Consider the following 21448-nt stretch of genomic DNA (forward strand, 5'->3'; position numbering starts at 1 on the left):
ATAAAAATGTTAAAATGTCAAACATGATGGCTTTGAGTTTGTTTGATAAAATAAACAGTAGAAAAGGAACTTAGATGATTGCTTTAAAAGGATGTAATACAAACATGTAAAAATACATTACATGTTAAAATACTTTTAAGACCAAGCTCAAAAAATCCCTATAGATGTTCTACACCTTTGTATTTGTTTTGTTTATATTTTGTTTGTATTATTTATTTATTTTTCATCTAGCTATGTAATTTAAGTTAAGTATAGTTACTTATAGGTTTAAGAGGGAGGGTCTTGTATAAGCCCTTTGGGCTTTTCGATCTTTCCTGCATTTTCTTTACTGTTTCTTGTACTGTTATTTCCTTATGTTTGTATGCTTTTTAAGTGCAAACAACAATAAATAAAACTTTTTTTTTTTTAAAGTCCTGAAAACTACTTCTTGGGTTATGACATAGGGCCAATGTAAAACACGACCTTAGAGTAGAGTAGAAATTAGTCGTAGATTAAAGCTTAAATGTTCAAATTGACAGAAAAAAACAGCAGTCAATAGAATAATATAGGATAGAACAGCATAGGTTCACGTCTCAAAACGATGCTCACCAATATGTACATTGAAACTTCACTGATTACAGTGTAAGGGGGAAATCTAGTCTGTGCAACAATGCAAAAAAAAAAAAAAGTTCATACCAAGCTTCAGCAATCATCCATCAATCAATTCAGACATAGTTACTTTTAAAGGAGTAGTTTTCAAAGCTATGGTGTTTTAGCACAATGTTATCTTTTTTTTTTTTTTACCTTGCATATAATCCAAGCAAGAATTGTATGTAAGAACATTTTTGTACTTTAAACAAGTACAAGCACAATATACTAGTATTTCCTATCAGCCTATTTCCACTCCACCACAACTCACAGACTAATATTGTACTCCACTAAATTAATTTGATTATTTAAAATTACTTTGCAGATTCAGATTACTTAAACGTAATCAACAAATAGGACTAACTTCAATAAAATAAAATATATGTCATTAATAATTGCACTGCATTATTTTACTAAGTAAGTCTGATGCTAATACATATGTAGTTTTACTTAACTTTTAAATACATTAGTGATTTCTACACCATGATATTGCAACATTTACTTAGAAATATCTGAGTATTCTTTTTCCACCTCTGCTTACATCATAGGCTAATTTAATAAATAGCATTCCTTCTACTAGTGTATAAAATACACATTAATATAAATGTATATTGGGAATAAAATCACCATTGAATGCAGTGATCAAACAGGGAGTTTGTATCTTTTTTTAAAATTTTAATTTTTTTATTTCACAGTAACAATTTACAATATATACAGTAATTACCAGTGGGTTACAGAAAGAAAAACACACACAAAATCAGACAAACAATTCCAAAACAGAGATCCAAAATAAACACAGGGTAAGAAACAAAGAGAAAACAAACAAACAAACAATAAATAAATAACATGATGTACACTGTGAAAAAAGATAAACAATAGCTACTCAATAAAATTGAGGCAACAGATTGCACGCAATATTATTAATTAAATCTAACTACATTACAAGTTGAGTTAATAACTTAACAGGAAGTGCCTGTCAATTAAAAACGGACTAATTCTATTGTGTTGGATTCATTCAAAATTCTCTTGATTTAGAATTACAGACACATAAAGATTATATTTAATGTGATCAAAATAAGTAGATTCTATCTCAAACATTTTTATATTAATGTTACTTAAACAACTGCCTCAAAATCAAGGACGCATTTATATTTAAAACATTTTATCAAATTTATTAAGTAAAATGAAATGACTACAGAATAATTTATTACAGTGTATGATTCATCAATCAATAAAGTATTTGACCAAAACAAAGTCAGTTTTCAGAGCCTTCTTGCTTTAAAGTCCTTTAATAGAAGTGCAGTATTGCTCCAGTTCCTGTATAAAGTGAATAAAGGTTTGGAGTCAGTCCATTTCTTCTTATGTATGTCAAACTTCCCTAAAAACAGAAGTAGCTGTACAAAAAAACTCAAGTCATTTTCCCTCTGATTTTCTTCAAAACAAATAATAATGTATTTTTCCTTAAAGTGGATTGCTTGTCCAGTTTTCCTGTTGGCAAAATTTTACATATCGTCACACTGTAAAAATAATCACCTTAGTCATTTTTTTTTCAAAATTGTTTTTTTTCCCTAAATCATCTCCTCATGACGCCGGCCACCTATGATAAAATCGCCTCCATCCTCAGTTGATCAGATCATGTGATTTTACCCCTTTAAGATAATGGCCTATGTCAAGTGTGTGACTTAAGCAGATTTATTATGCCTAAGTCAAAATAAAATCTGACTTAGGCAATGTTTTGAACATGCCTTTGTGACTTAAGCAAGATATGGTAACACTTTATTTTGAAGGTGTCTACATAAGAGTCACACAAGCCTGTCAGAAACATGACATGACAAGTATCATGAGCATTAATGTAACTTCAAAGTGTCATTAATGTTCATGATATTTACTACTATTCATTAGTCTATCTCTCTATATATATTTTATCATGCTCTAGTTATCTTAATTATTTATGTATTGTTTTATCTTTTTATCTAGCTTTTTATTTATTATATTTATTTTATTTTAATTTTATTATATTTTATATATATATATATGTATACTTTCCAGTCATTATTGACTTTTACTTTTTTATTCTTTTATTTTTGTATTATTATATCTTTTTATCTTATTTTATTTTATTTTATCTTACTTTATCCTTTATCTAATTTATTTCTAACCTGCCCCCAGTGTTTCCTCACTGCTCCATGTTGAGGTGGAGCTTCCTCAGTTCCTCAGTTTCTGCTTTGTTTACAATAGGATGGGTGGGATGAAGGTGGGTGGGGTGGAGGGTTTCTATGTTTTGTTATCTTTTTATTATCATTATTTTATTTTCTCCTTTCTTTTTTATGTAAAGCGCTTTGTGTTGCATCTCGCTTGTATGAAAAGTGCTATACAAATAAAGTCTGATTGATTGATTGATATCTCACATCATAGATCTTTGACATTTAGGGGTAGAATTTTTTTTTTAAAAACATCATAAATGTGCTCTATGTGGTTCACTTGGTCTGTGGTATATGCCCCATAATTTTCCTTCAAGGATAACTGGGTCTGGGTTCTTATGGGTTAATATACATGTATATTGGGAATAAAATCACCATTGAATGCAATGATCAAACAGGGAGTTTGTATCTTTTCTTATTTTTATTTTTTTTTATTCACAATAACAATTTACAATATATACAGTAATTACCAGTGGGTTACAGAAAGAAACACACACAAAATCAGACAAACAGCAATTCCAAAACAAACAAACCTCTAAAGTTCTGGCTTGAAACCCCATACCAGATTTTTTAAAATGATATTTTGACCAAATAAAACCGGAGATAATGTCAAAATTATAAAATTGTGTAAAAAGTGTATAAAAATTGTATAAAAATAAAGAACTACATATTAGGCTATCCTCATTTTTGCCTGTTATATGTAATATTTGCAACCTGTGTTCAATATCAGATTTTATAGGGGCAGTCCGTGGCCTAGAGGTTAGGAATCGGGCTTGTAACTGGAGAGTCACTGGTTCAAATCCCGGTATTGATAGGTCTAGGACTGAAGTGCCCTTGAGCAAGGCACCTAACCCCCCCCCCCTCCACAGCTCCCCGGGCGCAGTAATGTGCTGCCCACTGCTCCTTGCATGGTGTGTTCACTTGTGTGTAAAAAAAAGGATGGGTTAAATGCAGAGGTTGAATTTCCCCATTGTGGGATTAATAAAGTACTCTTCTCTTCTTTTGGGTTCAAAATTTTGATCAAGTAAGTCAAAGTTAAAAATTAATAATCAGGACATAAAGGTGAGGTCGCGCTGAAAAAACTGATACCAACATAGCATGGTGAAGATCTATTAACATATTTTAATGGACATATAGCCCATGATTGAGAGGGTTAACAGTGAAACCAATGAGGGTGGAGGGGATTTCCCCACCCTTCCTCTACGCCAGAGCGAGGCTGCCCCCCTCCTCCTCCTCCTCCACCGGCAATCCCAGGGTGCACCGCGGCCAGAGCAGCAGAAAATAGTCCATTAACGAAAGGCTGAGAAAAGGGAACCAGAAAAAGGGGCAGCTCGCAAGCTAAATCCACGAGTCACACTGTAATTTAACGTAACCAGAACCGCTAACATGGCTGACAACGAGAAACTGGACAACCAGCGACTGAAGAATTTCAAGAATAAAGGCCGTGATCTGGAGGTAAAAGTTGAGCAGATCGGTGTCGAGGATCTCTGCAGCTTCGCCTCCTTGTGACGTCGTTTCTAATTTACCACCATCGGGAACTTTTTACCCAAAACGTCCGCCGAGGCCTTCGCTCATCACCTGATATTAATCATATTAATCTCTGTCCTGTGGCTTTGATATTTCCCCTTTTTAGTGTCGTCTCACCGTGAGACTGCGCCGGTTATAAAACATGTCAGAGCAGCTAGTAGTGCTCTGCTAGCTAGATGCTAGCTCGGTGCTAGCTCGGTGCTAGCATCTAGCTAGTAGTGCTCTGCTAGCTCGGTGCTAGCTCGGTGCTAGCCAGGCCCACGGGGACATGCTAGCTTAACTGAAGCATAACGTCTCACCGGGCCGGTTTACGTCGATATATACCCCGGGGAAAACGTTTAATGTGGATATAAAAGTACATATAAATGACTTTCAGGGTGTATTTTGGTGATATGTTCTTGTTTTGGCGGGCCAACACAGAGGCAGATTAGCGTTATTTTGATACTGCAGTTAGCTAGCTTACGTGCTAACTGTGCTAGCTTGGTGGCTGCAGCTCCACCCATCCCCCGTCTTTAGCACCAAAAACAATGGCGGAAACCAGTTGGCCTCTTAGCCGGCCACTTACCTGGATCCTTTAACATTGTGGCGCAGTGTTATAATTTTTACTCATGCTTGGAAAAGGCGGTTACACGAGTAACCAGCTAGTTAACTTGATCACATGACTGGTGGATCAAAGCTACACGTTGCATCCATAAGTTACCAGCTGATCTGCAGCTCACATTCCTCTGCTTCATCATGTCACCATGTTAAAATAATCAGCTAACTCATTATTTTAAGTTTTGCAGGAAACACTAAAGACTTCACCAAAAGTGTAACATGCGACATTTATTGATCATTTCACTCAAAAAGGATGTAACAAAGAATGGCTATTGGCATAGTAATAACACTGTAAATGATGTAACTTAAGAGAAATAAATGACTTAGGCATTTTTTTGAACATGCCTTTGTGACTTAAGCAAGATATGGCGACACTTTATTTTGAAGGTGTCTACATAAGAGTGACACAAGCCTGTCAGAAACATGACATGACAAGTATCATGAGCATTAATGTTACTTCAAAGTGTCATTAATGTTCATGACACATCCCATGTCATGTTTCTGACAGGCTTGTGTCACTCTTATGTAGACACCTTCAAAATAAAGTGTTACCATATCTTGCTTAAGTCACAAAGGCATGTTCAAAAAATTGCTTAAGTCACATTTTATTTTGACTTAGACATAATAAACCCGCTTAAGTCACACACTTGACTTAGGCCATTATCTTAAAGGGGTAAAATCATGATTTGATCAACTGAGGATGGAGGTGATTTAACCATAGGTGGCTATGAGGAGATGATTTAGGCAAAAAAACCCAATTTTGACCAAAAATAACATAGGCGATTATTTTTACAGTGTGATGTAATGTCAGCTGTGTATGTTATTGTTTTCAAGCGGGCTTTCTTAGCATGTATACGAGCAGGATGTACTCATACATCCTGTTTGACGAGTAGTATCTGGCGAGAGCGAGGCCACCAGGCATGTGTTGTCTCGCCTTGCAACCTGTTAATAAGTTATCAGCAGCATGGTGGAGGTATGTTAGTGATGATCACAGGCGTTACCGACAAACATCGACTCTTCTAATGCAACTAAAACAACACTGTCTGGTCATAGTGTGAGTTACATAATGATCCATTGACTCATGTGCCAGATTATTAGGTACACCCAGTGCATTTATGCAATAAATACTGCATTCATGAAGGATATAATGTTGCATTGTTTATTGAAACTTTTGGAAAGGTGCTAGTTCAACTTCATAGCCATTTTGGAGGCTGTAGTTTGTGATTCTGTTTAATTGTATTGTATTATAATCTGCACTGTACTGCAACACAAACTACAGTCTCTCTAAAATAGCACAAATCAGAATAAGCACATCTATAATAAAACAGTTTCAACACACCAAAACCGAACATAACCTTCATGAAGGACTTAGTGCAGGACTGCAGTAGTTTTTGCTGCATGTTTCTCATCATAACTGTTTTTTGTTAATAATAATAACTGGTAACTGATACAACAGGTATTTATTAAAGAATAAGGGGATTAGCTGCCTTGTTAAAGCACATAGAAGGGTCTAGCAGTAACTTAAGCTGAGTCATATTAGGTCAGACTGGTGTTAAGTATGTTTGGGTGCTGTCATATGCAGAGTGTGGGCAGTTGACTTAATGCTCAGGGTATGAATGATACAGCAGATCAGCTCTGGTCACATGAAGGGAACTGATCTCAGACTGTGCCCAAATTTAATTCGGTATCTCCTGTCGCTCTCTTGAGCCAAGGCAAATTGGGATTATAAAATTGTATATAATAATAATAATATGTTATCTCTCCCACAGACTATGAGAAGACAGAGGACTGAGGTAGTGGTGGAACTCAGAAAGGTAAATGCATTTTTGTTATATTGTGTTTACTACTATAACTAAGACTTTTACAACTACAGTAAGTTCTGGCCTTTTATCTGCAGTTGATCTTTGAAAATAATAACTAAAGGATGAGTTTTCCTTCTTATCGTCATGAATTCCTGCTGGAATTTGTGCATAAAGTAATATCTCTGTTCTCTCCACCACAGAACAAAAGAGATGAGCACCTTCTGAAGAGGAGAAATGTGCCCCATGAGGACATCTGCGAGGACTCTGATGTCGATGGAGACTTCAGATCGGTACGGGAGAGTATTCTCTGCTCAAAATGTGTCTGATGCCACCAGATAATCAAGTTTACATGTTGTTAGGTTTTCTGTTTTAAGTGTAGAGAATAGCAAAGCTCCTGTAAGGAACTACTGAACCCTGGGAGTGACAGCTCGGCATAAATATTTGTCCAAGGGCTTTATTTTATTTTTTTTAACATTAGGTCCATGTCACTGGTTTAACACTCCAGAGGTTTAGGACGTGCTGACATTTTGTCCCTGTGATGCGGCCTCCTTGCTTCTCCCTGCTCAGTGTCAGTTGGGTGGGGCACGAGTGTGAACAAACATGCAGTCTGTCTGTGTCTGTGCTGCTTGGTGTCTCATTTTTCCAAAGTTAGAGACACATTCTTTCAGTCTGCAACTTCCTAGGTAGAGTAGTTAAAATGCACAAAGTATGACGATACCTCATCAGGATTGGGTTCCTTTTTGAATATTTTCTGGGCTTTTGGGGCACAGTACTGCGGTGTTTTTGTGTTTACTGCTTATGTAATCTCTGCAATGAACACCTATGCAGAATAATTTTTTTTTCATTTTCAGATGAAAGAACAGAGGGATATAGTGGGTACTAGAGAAGAAAATATCTAACATTAGAATCACTTCTGCGAGCAATAGTTCTGGTTGTGGTGATACTTGTGATAGGTAAAAAAATGTTTTTGTAATGCAAATATTAGCATGAAAATTATACCTCAAATTGGGGCCAATTATCAGCATCTTCAACTGATCTCACCACAACTGATAAGCCAGAAGATCAGGCCATGTGCTCATTGTAGATTAAGTTTATGAGGAAACGTCTCATCAGTCATCAGATCATTTAGGGCTAACAACATCACACAGAAAATGATTTATCATGAATCCCATCATCACCAAGGGGCTCCAGGTTTGGTGGTATTGCTGGACAAAAACAGGCCATTCAGCAGTTCAGAAATTCAATCACAGTAACTGCCTAGTGCCATTGAGAGGGCCGACTTAAAACGGGCTGCTTAGCAATATATCAACAATGACATGCTGCTCTGACTCACTGCAAGACATTAGAGAGGCTTTTGTGGGAAAGTGTGCTGGCCAATCTGGTTTAAATACTTGACAACCAGTGACCGCTGTGTGACTGTAGTCAGTCAGCCTAAAATAACACATTGATTGTAAAATGTTGACTTTTCTTTTTGGGGGGGGGGTTAGTGGGCTGATTGTAATTTGCTCTTTCACAATGTAAATGTGGATCTGCTGAGCTTGTTAGACTATATATATTTATGATTAATCAGATCGTCACAGCTTTTTGATTTTTCTGCTGTTCTCTGAGTTCCTGTCACCACTGTTTTTAATATCCCCAGGGTGCAGTTGTCTCCTTCATTTGTGTAAACTCTGCAGGGTTGTGTTTTGAATATATTTATTTCCTGGTTTGCCTTTTGGTTGCAAGTGTTTGCCCCCCCTTTATTTGTGGGTGCACTAGCAATCAGCTGTGACTGCTGCCTATCAGATGCATTCGGTAACTTTATTTATTTGAGCCTGTAGTCATGGTCATGCTTTATTGAAGATACGCTACACTACAGCCAACACTGGGCCCTGAACTCCCTGTGGAGGGCATCAGGTGAGCTTGCCAGTTGGCAGATGATCCGGTTGAATGCTGGCCCTCACGTCCGTCCAGCCTGCTGACTGTTGCACCACGTTGGTTTAAGTGAGAATGCAAGTCACTGCATTGTCCTAGTGGCATTTCCCAATCATGAGCCCTCCCCTCACTGCTCTCAGTGGGGCTTTGGTGGCTTTCCTTCCTGCTTTGTCCACTTCACATACAAAAGCAATTTAGGAAGGACTAACAGATGTGTGCTCAGCCTCATTTGGTTCTGCCAGGGTATTCAGTTGGCTCTTTCTTGCACAACCACTGATTTAAAAATGTTTGTTACTGATCATCTTGTAGCCCGTGCATAGTTCATGCTACATGACTTTAGGCCTGATATTCCACTTGTTAACAAAAGCTGTTGATCAGAAGGGAAACGGGGGTGGCTTTGCTCTGAAGTGCTATGTGTGAACTTGCAGATGCATCACAGAGGCATTCCAGGTATCTAGTTTTGAGGTGAAACCTGGGGGAGGGGTCGCTGTAACAGCTTAACTTAACTGTATGTGTTGCATTTGCAACATTGACCAAAGTTATTCTTGCACCAAGAGAACTTTGTATAATAAAGACATGTGGAAACGAGCCATTTTGTGAACACAACAGCGTTATTACAAGGAAGTTTCCTTAGATTAGACATCTATTTTGGGAACAAAAAGAAAATCCTGTCTCATCTATGGTATTATTTAATTTCCTGTGCCACTTCTGGCATGAGGTTTTATGACAAAACGTAGTTTTGAGACCAGACATGCTCATCTGGGATTCTGGTGAAAGATGGTGTGTTGCCAGTCAGTGGTGTAGTGTCAAAACAACAAAATGACTTCTAGACTCTATTACCAAACAGCAAGTCATATATTGTGAAGTTGGCATTACAAATGTGTGTCTAAGCACGATTCTAGACTAATGACTCTCCAAAATGTTTCTTTTTCAGCAAAACACCTCTCTCGAAGCAATAGTACTAGTAAGTAGAATGTTTGATTTTATTTTTCTTTGTCATTTATTCCCTCTTATGGCCAGTGTATATTATGCACCAGGGATTAACTCATGTTCTTTGGTTTTCTATGCTGCGTTACAGAATGCCACCAGTGATAATCAGGGAGTCCAGCTGAGTGCTGTTCAGGCTGCCAGGTAGGAACACACACCCACACACCCTTGGACTCTACTGATTATCACAGTTTATCAGTAGTTGGCCCATAATTCAGTATTGTTTATTGTGTCTGTATCATCATTAAGTGTCACATTTTTCATGTTATATAGATGAAGGCAAAGTGGACCGACTGCAGGATTTATGACTGCAATTTTAGTGAGAATTCAAAATAAACTCTTCTGAATGTGCACATGTCAAGGAGACAGTCCGTCTAATCCAAAATAAACAACTACGGATGTGATAATGGCTTAAATGAATTAAGGAAATTAAATTTAAAACGCCAGATAACTTACTATTTAGATTACAATGATTCAATTAATATATATTTTAACTTTTGTCATGTGAAATGATTAAGATTATTACAAATCAATATCAAGTCAACACTGTCACGGTTATCATGTTTCAAATCAAACCTGATTTTCACAATATTAAAGTCGTAGTTTGATCCAGATTCTCATCTGTTCATGTTGTAGTTTTGAGCCAACGTTTCTGCTCAAGTACTTTTTCTTTAAAAGCTCTCTGATTAAAATTGATGGCCTCTTGCAAAATACAAATTCAGTGTTGAAATTTCTGGGGCTGAATGTTTTTCCAGCCCGGTTAGACAGGTGTGATTTAGAGTAAGGCAGCACAGTCTGATTAATGAAGACTGTAAATGGCTCTGCAACTAGTGCAGCCCCTCCTTTGGTTCCATCAAATGCAGCATGAAGGAGCTGAATTCACCAAACATGTTTGTTTATTCAGGATGTGTTCACTGCCTTGGAAGTGTGAAAAATGCTTAATTTTAACAGTTTTCAAGGTTAGGAATATGCTTGAAGTCGTATATACTATTGAGGAAAACAATGCTTGTTTTTCTGCACAATGTGGTGTTTCATTTACACAATCAACCAAAATCTTTTAATAAGATCTTTAAAAAAAAAAATATCGACACTAATAGAAGTTCATATGCCGGAACACTTTACCGGATGTTGTGTAATGTTGATGTCGGGTCACCAGCAGGGTAACGTCTCCCAACATTACAGTCACTGGGATTGTTATTGACTATGTAGATATTTCACATTCTTCAGCTGTTTCTGTCTCTCCGTCATTGGTTCTTCTTGTTGCTATCTGTCAGTGAAGCTATGTGAGTGTGTGAGTAATGGTCTTTTGTCTTTGCTTTTGTTTTTGTAGGAAGTTGTTGTCCAGTGACCGTAACCCTCCCATAGATGACCTGATTAAGTCTGGGATCCTTCCCATACTGGTCCACTGCCTGGACAGAGATGACAAGTAAGCAGACTGTAATTCTGTTTGTTCGCATGTAGCAGCGCTTCACGCCTCTCCATGTGTGATAATTATAGGACAAGCATAGCCCTTTTCCCCGATCATGTTGAGTTTATGTACACTTCAAAGTTATGCTAATGAGGGAGCAGGGTTTAGCCCAGCCTACATCTGTAGCACTTATGTAAATGTGTTCTAGTTTTCACCTTCCAGGAATGGCAGAAATATAAATGACTCATCAGCTTGTTCTTACTGTTTGACACCACTGCCCAGTAAAAAACATCCATCTCTCACCTCTCCACAGCCCGTCTCTCCAGTTTGAGGCAGCTTGGGCGCTAACCAACATAGCGTCTGGGACCTCAGAGCAGACCCAAGCCGTGGTCCAGTCCAGTAAGTGTCTTTTTGTTCTCTCTGTCCCTTCATTTTGTTTTTAACCCCTTATCTTTTGGGCCTTTTCATACCTACAGTGCTCAGCATAAATGAGTACACCCCCTTTGAAAAGTAACATTTAAACAATATCTCAATGAACACAAATACAATTTCCTAAATGTTGACAAGACCAAGTTTAATATAACCTCTCTTTATCTCATAACATGAAAGTAAGGTTAATAATATAACTTGGATTACACATTTTTCAGTTTTACTGAAATAAGGGCGATGCAAGAATGAGTACACCCCACAACAAAAACTATTACATCTAGTCCTCTGTATGGCCTCCATGATTTTTAATGACAGCACCAAGTCTTCTAGACATGGAATGAACAAGTTGACAACATTTTGCTCCATCGATCTTTTTCCATTCCTCAAGAATGGCCTCTTTTAGAGACTGGATGCTGGATGGAGAGTGATGCTCAACTTGTCTCTTCAGAATTGCCCATAGGTGTTCAATGGGTTCAGATCTGGAGAATCACTTTCACCCTGTTCTTCTTCAGAAATCCAACAGTGGCCTTAGATGTGTTTTTAGGATCATTGTCATGTTGGAAGAGTGCACAACGACCAAGAGCACAGAGTTATGGTAGCATCTTCTCCTTCAGTAGAGAGCAAACATCTGTGAATTCATGATGTCATCAATGAAATGCAGCTCCCCGACACCAGCAGCACTCATGCAACCCCACATAAGGACACTTGTGTCCATGTTTCACTGTAGGCACCGTGCATTTTTCTCTGTAATCCTCACCTTTGCGACGCCACACAGTTTTGAAGCCATCAGTTCCAAAAACATTTATCTTGGTCTCATCACTCCAGAGTACAGAGTCCCAGTAGTCTTCATCTTTGTCATAATGGCCCTGGCAAACTTTAGGCGGGCTTTTTTGTGCCTGGGCTTTAGGAGAGGCTTCCTTGGTGGACGGCACCATGCATGCCATTCCTCTGCAGTGTACGGCGTATTGTGTCACCAGAAACAGTCGCCCCAGTTTGGCTTTCTAATTCCCTCAACCTTCCCAAAGTTCCCAAAGTTCTCAACCTTTTTTGAGTCGCGACCCCCAATTTAACATGCATGTTGTCCATGACCCCCACTCACTAAACACAATCTCACACGCACAGTTCAGATCACCCAAAAAAGATACAAAATGACCAAAGATAAGACACAAATTCACCAAAAAAGACACAAAATGACCAAAAAAAGACAAAATGACCCAAAAAAAGAAACAAAATGACCCAAAAAAGAAACAAAACTACCAAAAAAAGACACAAAACGACTTTAAAAAAAAAGACACAAAATGTCCAAAAAAGGAAACAAAATTACCAAAAAAGACACAAAATGACAAAAAAAAGACACAAAATGTCCACAAAATGAGCTGACTTCCAAAATGATTTGGCGGCCCCCAGAAATCATCTCGTGAGCCCAATTGGGGTCCTGACCCCAAGGTTGAGAACAGCTGCCTTAGATAAGTGCAATTAACTTGCATGCCGATTTTCTTGGACCCTTCTCATCAGAAGACGCTGCTGTCGAGGTGTTAACCAGGACGTCTCTGTGAGATGGTTGCAGTTCCATCTTTTTTACATTTTTGTACCACTTTTGCTACAATATTCTGACTGATAAGTAAAGCTTTGCTTATCTTCTTGTAGCCTTCACCTTTTCGGTGAAAAAAAAATATTTTCCTTCTCAGGTCTTGAGGCATTTCTCTTCCATGTGGTGCCATTGCTAACAACATGAAATAGGAAGGGCTTCTATTTAAGTAACACCCTTTTATAGTCAACTGTCTGCTGGACACCTGTGTAATGAATAATTAGACTCACCTGGGGTTGACTATTGTTAAATTAGACATTTGTAGTCTAAAATGTAGCTTTGCTCCAGAGACTAAAGTAAGTAAAACTTGAGTAAAACTGAAAATTATGAATGAAAAGTTATATCATAACCTTACTTTCATGTTATGAGATAAACAGATGCTATGTTAAACTTGGTCTTGTCAACTTTTTGGAGATTGTATTTGTGTTGATTGAGATATTGTTTATAATGTTACTTTTCAAAGGGGGTGTACTCATTTATGCAGAGCACTGTGCCTTGTTTGCTCCAGACATTCTGACTTTTCAGTTTTATCCAAACAAAAATAAAAGTTTGAAACCAGCTCTTGGCCCACCGACTAGAGGCAGTCTCAGTCTGAATCTAATTAAACCAGGGTCTGGTTCGTTTTTAGTGTGGAAGCATATTTTGGATGGTTCAGACATTCAAACCAAACTTAAGGAAATTCTGGCTTGTCCGTGTCATGTTAATAAGACTAGAGATGCTGAAATAAATAAAAGCTCAGTATGTCGTTTGGGCGAGAATATCTTTTAAAGTGAGAGACTGAATGTGTGACAGTGGATATGTGGAGAGAAGACAAATAAGGAAATTAGCAATAATGTTGTCATGTGGTTGTAGATGTACAGTGGGAGTAGTGGATATTAACATGACTGTAATGCATTTTCATATAGCAGATGTTCTTTGTTTTTTCCTTTTGTAACACTGGGTTTATTTATTTTTTGTTTGCCAAAATGGTTGACGTTCTATTTTCTTTCTTAATGGAGCCGCCTGCTTCACCATCTTGATTTTAGTTTGGTTTGGGGGTTGTAATTCATCACACTTAATGGCTCCATTTACAGCAAACTGGAACATAAGGGAATTGAAACAATTAAATCAGTGAACATAAGCATTATTAATCTTGACTACAGATAACATCATGAACCAAGATTAATTATTTAAGCTCAGCAAGAGTTTAAGTATCTCTGGCTCAGAATGCTTCCATGAAGAATTATATCTTCAACCTGTTTTCTAAGATCTGAATTTGTGTGGACATGTCTTTATGTCCAAATAACTTTGATGTTTTCCCATACTCCCTGTTCATTTTGTTTTTTCTTAGCATGTTGTGGCTTGATTGCATTTTATTCAAAGTACAAACTTTGCCATGTCCAAATCTGGAGTCTAGATCTATCCGATTGATCTCTTACTGGTTAGAAACTCTGTGAGGAGCACCTTAAAGCAACACATGAGATAATGAGATGTCCTATTAAATGATGAACACATATCTGTCTCCTGTAGATGCTGTGCCACTGTTCCTGAGGCTGCTGCGCTCTCCTCACCAGAATGTGTGTGAACAGGCAGTCTGGGCCCTGGGCAACATCATAGGTGGGTCACTGTTGGAGTCAATGAGAAAAATACTCAGTCGGTCCCGAGACCACAAGTGCTTCAGCTGTGTGTGTGTGTTGTCTGTAGGTGACGGCCCTCAGTGCAGAGACTATGTGATCAGCCTGGGCGTGGTCAACCCCCTGCTCTCCTTCATCAGTCCCTCCATCCCCATCACCTTCCTCCGCAACGTCACCTGGGTCATGGTCAACCTGTGCCGCCACAAGGACCCTCCACCCCCCATGGAGACCATCCAGGAGGTGTGTGAGAATGAGCTACAGTACATATGTTTGACATGGGTGTCTATGTAAAGGCCAGTGAGGGATCAGGACAAGGGTTTTCTTTAGTTTGTACATTTCAAGAAGATATTGTGAATTCCTGTCCTCCAGCTGGAACATTTTATGAATATAGGGAAACATGTCTATACCACTGAGGTCAGACCTGAGGAATATCATTGTTGGATTCATAAAGATGTCTTTAAATGTCATGCTGAGAATTTTGGACAGTGTGTAGGATCGTCTTATCTTTAGACCTGATGGCTAAAGGAAAGTTGGTTTACAGTTCGCATCACAAACCAAAATGTATCTGCTGCTGTGAATGCTCCTCTCTTCCTTCATTCTTAAATATAAGAGATGTTTGTATGAGGGAGAAGAGGCTCTACCTTAGCTGATTAATACACTGATACAAATACGTTGTGTGGCTGATTTGTGCTGACATAAACAAAGGTGCCGGTGTCATGCAGCCATTTCAGCTCCTAGACCTTTAGTTGTGTCAGCCCTGACAGATCACATGGGAACCCTGTTATCACTTGCTCCACCTAATGATCCCTCCTGTCTCCTCCTCATTACAGATCCTTCCAGCTCTCTGTGTGCTGATCCACCACACTGATGTCAGTGTAAGTTCTGTTTTTACTGTTTTCCCCATTTTTTTTAGCAGCCCATGATGCAGTGGTTTGTACAAAGCCTCAAAAGTTTGGAAAATGCTTTATTTTTGCAGTTATGTTTTCAATGCTTTAATTCAAATTTACAAACATCTAAACATCTAATCAAAGTTAATATAAACAGTTGGTAAAATAACCAGAGTATCAATATACATTGATTTTTGTAGGTATAAATGTTTTTTGTTTTTTTCACAGTTGCATTCATAGTAACAATTGAGGTGTAGTGATAAAGACTTTTTGGTTTAGGTGCTTAAAGTTTACTCCTAAAGCTGTATGAACCCTGCTTGACTTCATCTAACTATAAGGAGAGCAAAAAAACCCAATTATAACCGTCTGAATTAGTTGTTCAGGGTGGAAAATGTATTCCTTACCTTTTTGTTCCTCTGCTGCCTCCAGATATTGGTAGACACAGTGTGGGCTCTGTCCTATCTGACGGACGCTGGGAACGAGCAGATCCAGATGGTGATCGACTCCGGCATCGTCCCTCACCTGGTCCCTCTGCTCAGCCACCAGGAGGTCAAAGTTCAGGTAAGACACCAGCCATGACACTCAATATGTTTAGGATTAGATTATTAAAACTCCCGGCTTGGACCTGGAGATATTAGATTGATTGTATTTCGGATTAAATAGATATTTATTAAATTGTATTATGACTGTACGCGTCCTGTCCCCATGCAGACTGCTGCCCTGAGGGCTGTTGGGAACATCGTGACCGGCACAGATGAACAGACCCAGGTGGTTCTGAACTGTGACGCTCTCAACCACTTCCCTGCTCTCCTCACACACCCGAAGGAGAAAATCAACAAGGTAAAACATTTTCTATCTTGCTCCTCCTACACATGGACACGCCCCATGTTTACTGCAACATGTGTTGTCTGGAAGTGATGAAATCAGAGACTTTGTGTTTGTATGAATGCAGTTTGAAAGGTATAAACGGGACAGATAGCCACGTAGGAGTTCACAACATGGAGCATCGCGAGGATGAAGAAGACGAAGAGGACCTCACCGGGGGGGGGGTTAGATGAGACAGGTTGGGGAGGTTGGGAGGAGGTTATCTGTGTGCATGTGAGTGGATGTGTGATACCCTGGGTTGGTGGCCAGAGGGTGCTGAAGACCTCGTGTCTCTGCTGATATCGGAGTGCATCTGAGCCCAGTCACTTAAACATGAGGCCCACTTTGTGACCTGGACGATGATTAAAGCCTCAACAAACACCCTCGCCCCACCCACAGCACTCTGTCTCGACCAGAGGTCAACCTCTCAGAGTGGACCTCTGGATTCTGATCCAGCTCAGGCACAAAAACTCATTCTTGACAAGTGTTTTGGCAAAACCCTCAAGAAGAGAATGGGCCGTCTGTCATGTTTGGTTAATAAAGTTTTAGAGGGCAAGTTCCTCTTTAGTTAAAGAAAATCTCCTGTCTTCTCTGGGTATGGTGAAACCTGTTTACATGTTAATCCCTTTGGTTTGACTTCCCACAGCAGAAAACTCCGTCATACTCACTCACTGGGTGTATTTGTGCTGTTTGTCCTGTAGGAGGCAGTGTGGTTCCTGTCCAACATCACAGCAGGCAACCAGCAGCAGGTGCAGGCCGTCATCGATGCCAAGCTAGTCCCCATGATCATTCACCTGCTAGACAAGGTGCCTATCTATCTCTCTTTATGAACAATGTGGAGTACAATTACACTGTGTGTGTTTATTTTTGTAAAACATATAGGTATATCTGCATTGCTCACTTTGAATGCATTTATTTTCAGGGTGACTTCGGCACCCAGAAGGAAGCAGCCTGGGCCATCAGCAACCTGACAATAAGTGGGAGAAAAGATCAGGTAAGGCTGTAATAAAACAGATGTTCTTCTGGCTCACAGGCTCTGTCCTGAACTGGACCTGGGTAATACTCTCCTCATTACCAGCATGCATTCTTCAAATCCTTTCCTCTTCAGTCAACATCGATTTTTGCCCCCTTTTGTTGCTTTATCTGCTCTCCTCCATGGATGGACTCGCTGCTTCAGGAACCTTGTTGGCTCCTGATGAGTCCCAGCCTTTGCTTCAGTGCCAAGAAGCACAAGCGCCACTTGGGCTACGGTCAGACTGCAGCCAGTAACCCAAATCCGATTTTTTCGCCCCTATGCGACCTGCATCTGATCTTTTAATGACAGTCTGAACGACACAGATCCGATTTTTTCAAATGCGATCCAGGCCACTTGGATATGTGCTCCTAAAACCGAAACATATCTGATCTTTTGACATGCGACTCCAGTCTGAACGGCCAGGTCCCATTCATAATAATAATAATACATTGTATTTGTAATGCATTTTACATTACAGGAAATCTCAAAGTGCTACAGGTTAAAAACATAACAGTCTAATTATAAAAACGATTAAAAAAAGGGGGGGGGAAACAGCTAAAAACAGAAAACATACATACATAAACTAAAAACCATCTAGATGGGAGGAACCAAAGGTTTTGCTAAAAAGTAATGTTTTTAGTCCTTTTTTTAAAAGTGTCTATGGACTCTATGGACTGTAAGCCTCTCTAAGCCTATGTATTCATCATACATAGGCTTCCTGCTGGCGGCCATGTTTTCCGCTACTTCCGTAAACACTGTGCACTCCAGTGCGCATGCGGGACACTTTTGGTACGTTTAAAGTTCACACTGGAGATCACATACAAGTCGCATTTAATTGGAAATGTGAACGACCTTGCAAAAAAATCGGATTCCACAAAAAAAAATCCGAATTGAGCATTAAGCCCTGCTGTCTGAACGTAGCCTTGGTAACCTCCCCCCCCTCAGTACTGGATGACATGCAGGTCCACACAAACACCTCACAGCCATGTCATGCTGGCCTCCATCAACAGGCGGCGCTGAAGATGGAGGCAGCCTGTGTTATGAGCTGTAGAGCACCTGTTTTTTTTTCCTGAGATTTTCCATATTTATCGGGAAAACGGGTGCTGATGTAATGTCGAGAGCAGAACTCCTACTAGTCAAATAAAGTCTTCACCCTGAGGTGGTGATGACTCTCCCTGGAGAGAGAGACACATGATGGTTGTCAGTCATTGTACGAGCCACAAGTGTCAGTGGTTGAATGCATGTTGGTGATTGGAAGAGAGTTACCTGTCGAGTCCAGTAAAGGTCTTCCTGTGCTCCGCCCACCCGTCTAATGCAACCAATAACACTTCATCAGCAAAATATTCCTTCTTCCAAACGTGAAGCACTGATGGATGTGGTTGTGTCTCTGCTGCCTACAGGTGGCACACCTGATTGAGAAGCAGGTGATCCCTCCATTCTGCAACCTGCTGACAGTGAAGGATGCCCAGGTGGTGCAGGTGGTTCTCGATGGTCTCAGCAATATCCTCAAAATGGCCGATGATGAAGCTGAAACCATCGCTAACCTTATTGAGGAATGTGGAGGTGAGTCCCATCGAGGCTTTTTCACATTTGTTTTACTGAACATCATGTGTTCATGTGGGATTGAGTGGTGAGTAATTTTTTATGTTTTATTTATCAGGTTTGGAAAAAGTGGAGCAACTGCAGAATCACGAAAATGAAGATATCTACAAATTGGCATACGAAATTATTGATCAATTCTTCTCATCTGATGATGTAAGTTGCAAGCAAATGTTTTTTTTCCCCCTTGGGTTTGTTACTGCAGCTTTAAGTATCTGTCCATTGGTGATTCTCTTGAGTATTACTGTGTAAAGTTGAAAGTTTGCACATTTTAATATTTGAGGAATGTGTTTAAGATGTAGAGTGAAGATCAAATGATAATAAAGCTATAATTTGGTACTTTACTTGCATAATGAAGGAATGTTGTCTTGTGACGCAATAAACCAAGCTAGTGTTTGCTCTCTTGTCATATCCGCTGTCTAGCTAACGCTTGTTTCTTCGTCTTTTCCTCCAGATTGATGAAGACACCAGCCTGGTCCCAGAGGCCATCCAAGGTGGAACTTACGGCTTTAACTCAGCCAACGTGCCAGCCGAGGGATTCCAGTTCTAGACGGCATCTGGGGTATTCTGGAGTTTTGTTCACGATGCAGCACTCTGTTCAACATAAAAAAATTAGGAGAGAAAGAGCGAGAGAGAGCGAGAATGTGAGAAATTTGATCCATTGTGCTTGGCTCGTGGGATCCATGGCTGCATCTTATCTGAGAGAAAAATGTGTGGATTTCATTTGGCATTCCAGGGGAACCAGCCCAAATGAAGTTTGAGATGGCGAGTGGGTGCGAGTGAGAATGAGTGGCTACATGTTGCAAAAAAAGCAAAACATCTACATCGAATGCGTTGAGAGACATGCCGACATAACTTCTGTGTTATTGGAGCTGTCGCCTTCGGAAAAACTACTTCAAACGACAACAAAAAAACTCGATGTCTGCCCGGGGAGAACCAAGGACATCCAAAAATAAGAAATCAAGAGATCTTGAAACATCACAATACAAACAAAACACAGAAATGAAAATAACTTTAATTATGAACTGAGATGAACCACGAACCATCACAATTCTGAGGTCCTCCGACTAGAGAGGGCGCCACCCTCATTGTGCCCCTCCCCCAATCGGCCACGCTATCAGACATGTGTGTGAATGGACCCATTGTGTATGAATGACTGGACTCAGTGCTGAGGAGCCAGGTTCATCTCCTCCAACGAGACTCCCCCGACAGGGCACCATCCTCTCCCCCTGGTGGGCGGGGCCAGGAGTCCGGCTGCGCGTGTCGCATGTGCGAGAGAATGGACGGATGAGTTGTTGTGTGCTTGGCTGCGTGCGTGACTGCGAGTATGCAAGACTGGGTGAGAACGCATGCAGAGACGGGAAAAAAATACAAATACAACATCTGAAGAGAAACAAAATTGCAACAATGAGGTTAGCAAAGGTTTCAGGAAAAGAAATTCTGCCTTTGAAAGAGAGGCTGATCCGCAAATCCCTGAAAGGAAGAACTTTGGATATGAGAAAAAAAAATCGTCATCACAAGGATTATTTTTTTTGTTTTGAATTATTGTTAAGTTAGTATTAATTGACACTGGACAATGCTATTGGCAGGTTTGGAGCAGCAGTGCATTGTATTATGATGCATTTGGTGGCTTTTGGGCTTTTATTTTTGCCTCCAGTGTGTTCCTTTTTATGATCTTTTTTTTATTTTCAGCTTTTAGTTTCATTGCTTCTGTAAAGGTGATTGACGACGATCGTACTCCACCCTCACACCAGAACCCTAACCTACGCACCAGACATGGGCTTGATGCTGTGAAATTCTGACACCATCACTATAATCAACCAAATGACCTGTTCCCCTTGTGACACTTCATTATTTTTCCTTCAAGTTACAGCAAAATCACTGCTTTGCAGTATTGTTGCCATAGCTTTGACTTATCACCAAGGGAGAAGAGAACAGTGGCCATTTCACGTAGGATTGTGAATCATAACCTTTGCATGTACTAAACTATAGCACAGTTATTTTTTAGGGTATTTTAGTTTCCTTAGGCTGTGGATACAGTGTAATTTTTATTTTAAGTAAAACTGTGCTTAAATGTTACATGTTTCCCCTCCCCTTTACCCCTCACTAGTGTCCGATTTGCTAAATAATCTATGGTTTTGCACATGTACTGCAAAGTGAGGCCTGAAGTCTTTCTGAAGGTGTGTTGGTCGGTTTCATAGGTTTCGACCTGCCAACAACCTCTACAATATGCATCACTCAACCACAATCTTTGTTGTCTTTCTAGAGTAATCCAATGATGCTTTTTAGTGATACTTGAGAAAATAATGACTTTATTTCAGGAGCAGCAGTAATGAATCTGCTAATGTATCTCAGCTAGACTAAGAGGGGACTTGGCCTCCCTTTTCTCA

At 39.5% G+C, this 21448-nt stretch overlaps 1 protein-coding gene across 1 annotated transcript; it reads left to right on the forward strand.

Annotated features, from left to right (window-relative positions):
- Nucleotides 1–4094: 4094 nt before the first annotated feature.
- On the forward strand, nucleotides 4095–20892 carry kpna4 (karyopherin alpha 4 (importin alpha 3)). The gene is made up of 17 exons (XM_059331325.1): nucleotides 4095–4283; nucleotides 6722–6766; nucleotides 6955–7044; nucleotides 9603–9632; nucleotides 9747–9799; nucleotides 10986–11081; nucleotides 11377–11462; nucleotides 14590–14676; nucleotides 14764–14933; nucleotides 15524–15568; nucleotides 16010–16141; nucleotides 16292–16420; nucleotides 17146–17250; nucleotides 17367–17438; nucleotides 18860–19022; nucleotides 19120–19214; nucleotides 19513–20892. The coding sequence occupies exons 1-17, from the start codon at nucleotides 4215–4217 to the stop codon at nucleotides 19606–19608; spliced, it is 1563 nt and encodes a 520-aa protein (XP_059187308.1). The 5' UTR covers nucleotides 4095–4214; the 3' UTR covers nucleotides 19609–20892.
- The last annotated feature ends 556 nt before the right edge of the window (nucleotides 20893–21448 follow it).

The sequence above is a fragment of the Centropristis striata genome, chromosome 4 (genome assembly GCF_030273125.1).
Source record: "Centropristis striata isolate RG_2023a ecotype Rhode Island chromosome 4, C.striata_1.0, whole genome shotgun sequence".
In the NCBI taxonomy this organism is placed as follows: Eukaryota; Metazoa; Chordata; class Actinopteri; order Perciformes; family Serranidae; genus Centropristis; species Centropristis striata.

Bases quoted from the DNA above. Each gene is read 5' to 3' on its own strand.
- kpna4 (XM_059331325.1), top strand. From the start codon at position 4,215: ATGGCTGACAACGAGAAACTGGACAACCAGCGACTGAAGAATTTCAAG. The intron at 14,677-14,763 runs GTGGGTCACTGT...TGTTGTCTGTAG, and splicing joins GGCCCTGGGCAACATCATAG to GTGACGGCCCTCAGTGCAGA. The intron at 17,251-17,366 runs GTGCCTATCTAT...ATTTATTTTCAG, and splicing joins TCATTCACCTGCTAGACAAG to GGTGACTTCGGCACCCAGAA.